The sequence below is a fragment of the Setaria italica genome, chromosome VII, assembly GCF_000263155.2.
Source record: "Setaria italica strain Yugu1 chromosome VII, Setaria_italica_v2.0, whole genome shotgun sequence".
Taxonomy (NCBI): Eukaryota; Viridiplantae; Streptophyta; class Magnoliopsida; order Poales; family Poaceae; genus Setaria; species Setaria italica.
This window is the reverse complement of record NC_028456.1, coordinates 22,344,779-22,348,810: the sequence shown is the minus strand read 5'-3', so window position 1 is coordinate 22,348,810 and position 4,032 is coordinate 22,344,779. Positions and strand designations below refer to the sequence as shown.

The 4,032-nt window shown below is 49.5% G+C and overlaps 1 protein-coding gene across 1 annotated transcript; it reads left to right on the top strand.

Moving 5' to 3' along the window:
• The first annotated feature begins 971 nt into the window (after positions 1-971).
• On the top strand, positions 972-2,428 carry LOC101764669. The gene is made up of 3 exons (XM_004975849.3): positions 972-1,119; positions 1,275-1,353; positions 1,506-2,428. The coding sequence occupies exons 1-3, from the start codon at positions 1,114-1,116 to the stop codon at positions 1,988-1,990; spliced, it is 570 nt and encodes a 189-aa protein (XP_004975906.1). The 5' UTR covers positions 972-1,113; the 3' UTR covers positions 1,991-2,428.
• The last annotated feature ends 1,604 nt before the right edge of the window (positions 2,429-4,032 follow it).

Here is a 4,032-nt window from a genome sequence, read left to right as displayed (position 1 = left end):
GGATCCTATTGGGACATGGAGTTTTCACATGTACATGTGACCACATGGATTATTGAGGCCATCCATTTTTGCATCACCAGTGAGATGAATTATGGGTAGGTGAAAAGTATATGGACCGGTACTTGGGTAAATGAAGTGAATCAATAATTAGATGGAGAGAAATCATGGTTAGTTGAAGTGAACCAACGATTGGACACGGAGAAATCATGGATAGATGAAGTGAATTAACGATTCGATGGAGAAAATTAAACGTCTGAGATTGTTCAGCTGATCCGTCACTCAACGCCAGCAACTTGCATGTGTTTTACATTTTCCGGATCAACTTGTCGCCAAGTAGATTGTTCAGCTGATCCGTCGACTCAACGCCAGCAACTTGCATCCTCCTCCACTAGAAATCCTCTCTTGTCCCCCCAGAACAACCCACACTCTCCTCGCTTCTTCAGTATATGGTGAGCGTAACCGCCGTGACAGCGATCCGCGGCACTACTATTCTAATTTCTAACACCGAGTCCCTGCGTGCCAAGTTCCGGGGGAGCAAAGTCGCCAACCGCACCGGCCGCAACGGAAATTTCCAGCCCATTCTCCCATTGAAATCAGTTAATTGCCAGGACACACCGACCGAGACCCCCAGCAACCTTCAATCACGCGTCGCCATGACGGCAACAACTACCCATCGTGCATACGCATACGCTAGGAATTAGGCTTAGGCCGGGTGACAGACCACCAAGCCTAATAAGACACTACCTGCTCCTAGCAGCATACTGTATTATCGAGCTAGGATGGGATCGAGCTCACCTCTCAGGTCTTCCTAGTCAAGTCATTGTGTCGCAGTCGGGGCTCTGCGGGCCTTAAGGGATAAAATATCCTTCAGCAGCTGAAGTGCGACGACTTGACTAATTAATCAAGTCAACTGGCGGTAATTCGCCTGCTAATTAATTGCGTTTGCGTGTATAAAAAGGGAGGTGCCAGTAGTGTGCACACTACTGTTAGGCCAAGGCAAAGCCTCTTTGCTCAAGGTTGAAGAAAAGAGCTAGCAGTGTGCTTAGCTTTGTAGGATCTTGCTTTGTGTTGCCTATCATATAGCTCGCCTGAGTTGTTGGCTTGTCAGAAGAAATGAGGGTGAGAGATCCTGCTAGTTCAGATCTTGTACTTGGATTCTGCCCTTTCTAGCTATCATTATCTCTCTGCACATGTCCTGTGATCAACCACTATAAAACTTTCCTGTTTTTTTCTCCCAACGTTTTTTGATCGTTCGAAATTAACATTATTTGCAGAAGGAGATGATAATCAGGTTGCAGACGACCTCTGAGAAGGGCCACTGCAAAGCTATCAAGGTGGCTGCTGCAATCTCAGGTAAACAAACATACCTTGAAGTCTTTGATACATCGATCCCTTAATCGCCTAGCTAGGTCTCTTCTATTCTCATCAGAGGAAATAAAAGTTTCTATATAGTACTATTTGTCCTAGTGGTGACGTGTGCTTTGAATCGTTAATTCATCGAGCAGGGGTGGAGTCCGTGACGATCGCCGGCGAGGACAAGAACCTGCTGCTGGTGATCGGCGTCGGGGTCGACTCCAACCGCATCACCGAGAAGCTGCGCCGCAAGGTGGGCCACGCGGAGGTGGTCGAGCTGCGCACCGTCGACGCCGCCGACGAGCTCGGCGGCCTCGCCGCCGCCGAGCACGCGTACCGCTACCACCCGAGCCCGAGCCCCTACAAGTACGCGGCGGCCGCGCGCGACCACCACTACTACGCCGCCGGCAGGGCGGACCACCGCTACTACACCGGCGGCGGCGGCGGCGGGTCGGCGTACGCGCCGCAGATAATGACCCCGCGGGCCGACTACCACTACGGCGGCGGCGGAGGGTACCCGGCGGCGCAGTACCAGCAGCAGCACGACTACTTCTACCACCCGGCGGCGGCCGCCAACACGCACACGGTGGTGCACCACGAGTACGCGAGCGACCCCAACAGCTGCTCCGTCATGTGAGGCGTTAGTTGCCCGGATGCTGCGTGTTTCCCGTGATCTGGGAAAGAACTTCCTGTTGCAAACCATCCGTTGTCGTCGTCAGTTGGTGCGGTGACCCGGTGTTACAGTCACATGCAGACACTACGCTAGCTACTTCCTGATTCCGTGTAATTAGTGTACAGCAAGAAGTACAGGCGTGGCTGCGTGAACCTGTGTGTGTACGTACTCCAGCTACAAGCTTTCCTACTACGGCGCCAAGTGCAAGCTTGTTTGGAACAAAGGGACATGGCTAGGACATGTGTGCAATCTCTAGCTCAGGAGCAAAGTTGAATAGCTGATGAGTGTCATGTTGGTCTCTTAGAGATCATGCTTGTGGTTGAATAATGCTGCTTGCAGACCAAACTTTCAAATGCGAATTTCAACTTTTTTAAAAAAAATTCAATCTAATTTTATCTTTGCGATGTGAAGTTTCTGCTACGTATTTGAAAACCTGCTGAAATTAAAATCGACACCACGAATTGAGCACAGCTCGGTTTTGTTATGTTTCTGGTGGTGAAATTGAATCTATCCGCCCAGTTCCGAGTTCTTAATTTAGCACAAATGCTCACATTTTTTTCTACGGGATCCCCCTAAACACATCACTTTCAACTCCACGCATACGATTGATCCTGTTTTTCTTACTAGTTCCCAGTGTAGAAATATTTCACTGGAATATTCCTTGTGTTAATTAGCAAACATTTCAGGTTGGTAAAGGTCAATAGTCACTTCTCGGTTACTATTAAAAATAAGAAAAATAAATACTAAGATATATAAGATGAGGCATGCAGCAGTACAATATACTACAATATACCTCTTAGTTGATTCCTGTCCTTTTTCTGATAAAAATTGTGATCGCAAGAGCTGCCTAATCACAAAAGTAAGCTCTAGCATCTCCAACTTTGCTATCCCCTGTCCTTTCCGATGCAAGGTTTTCCTTTCATGTTATCCGGATCTGACTGCATGCATCCACTGATCCTACGCCGTCTTTCGTGCTCGTGTAGGATAAGCACGCCTGCTCAGTTAGCGGAACCAACCACAGGTTCCCAAGTCAATTCTTCCGCGCACTCAAACCGTGTTCTCGAAATACAAATTCAAGCATCCTGACAACATCTACTCCTCTGCTAGTGGCATTTTTCTTTCCCTGCGCTACGCCTACGCGTATAGACGATGACGTGCTCGTGGCGACGCCAACCTCTAGCGAGCTGCAGACGTCAGGCGTAGAGAAGTTTGGTCAGATTTGCGGCATCTACCTCGCAACTGCTCTAAGATTCTTCTCGGCCGTCATTCGTCAGAATCGTCGTGTCTCGCGTACTGAACAAAATAGGAGTAACAACAAACATGCCGTGACAGTCACTGACTGAATTTTGTATGTAAACGGTGGACATCTCAGTCATGGACAGATGGACTCCGGTCATGGTTACTTTTTACTTCGCTGGCAAGTGGAAGACAAAGTAAATGACGCAAAAAATTGATCTTGGACTGCAAATACTGGATTATCCTAGGGTCTTTTCTGCATATACCGAAGGCAAGTTTGTCCTTAGTTCGTGGTTGATGAAGATTAGCCAACTACTGAAACGACCACTCCAACCCTTGGATCATGACATCAACTCCAACCTTCGCCATTATTCATCGTGCTTAGTCGCAAAAGTGTAAGGTCCTGTTTGGTTTTCCCTTACTTATCTTTATCTTTAGGGACTAAACTCCTCTTTAGTCAGGGACTAAAGTATAGTCTTCCTGTTTGGTTATAGTGACTAAAGGACATTAAATGAGATAAACAATGACCAACTTGCCCATGATCATTGTTGCCCCAGCCTTTTTCCTTCTCTGCCTCCCCACGCAGGCAAGCACAGCACACGCGCGAGCGGCGGCGGCCCGGCAAGCGGCCGATGGGCTAGGGCCGGCGGGGCGGGTGGCAAGGAAGGTGGGAGTGGCTGGTGGGCCGGGAGCAGCGGGCAGGTGGCCGGGGGCGAGGCGGGTGGCCGAGGGCAGAGGGGGCCGGTGGGGTAGGGTGGGGGTGGGGTGGC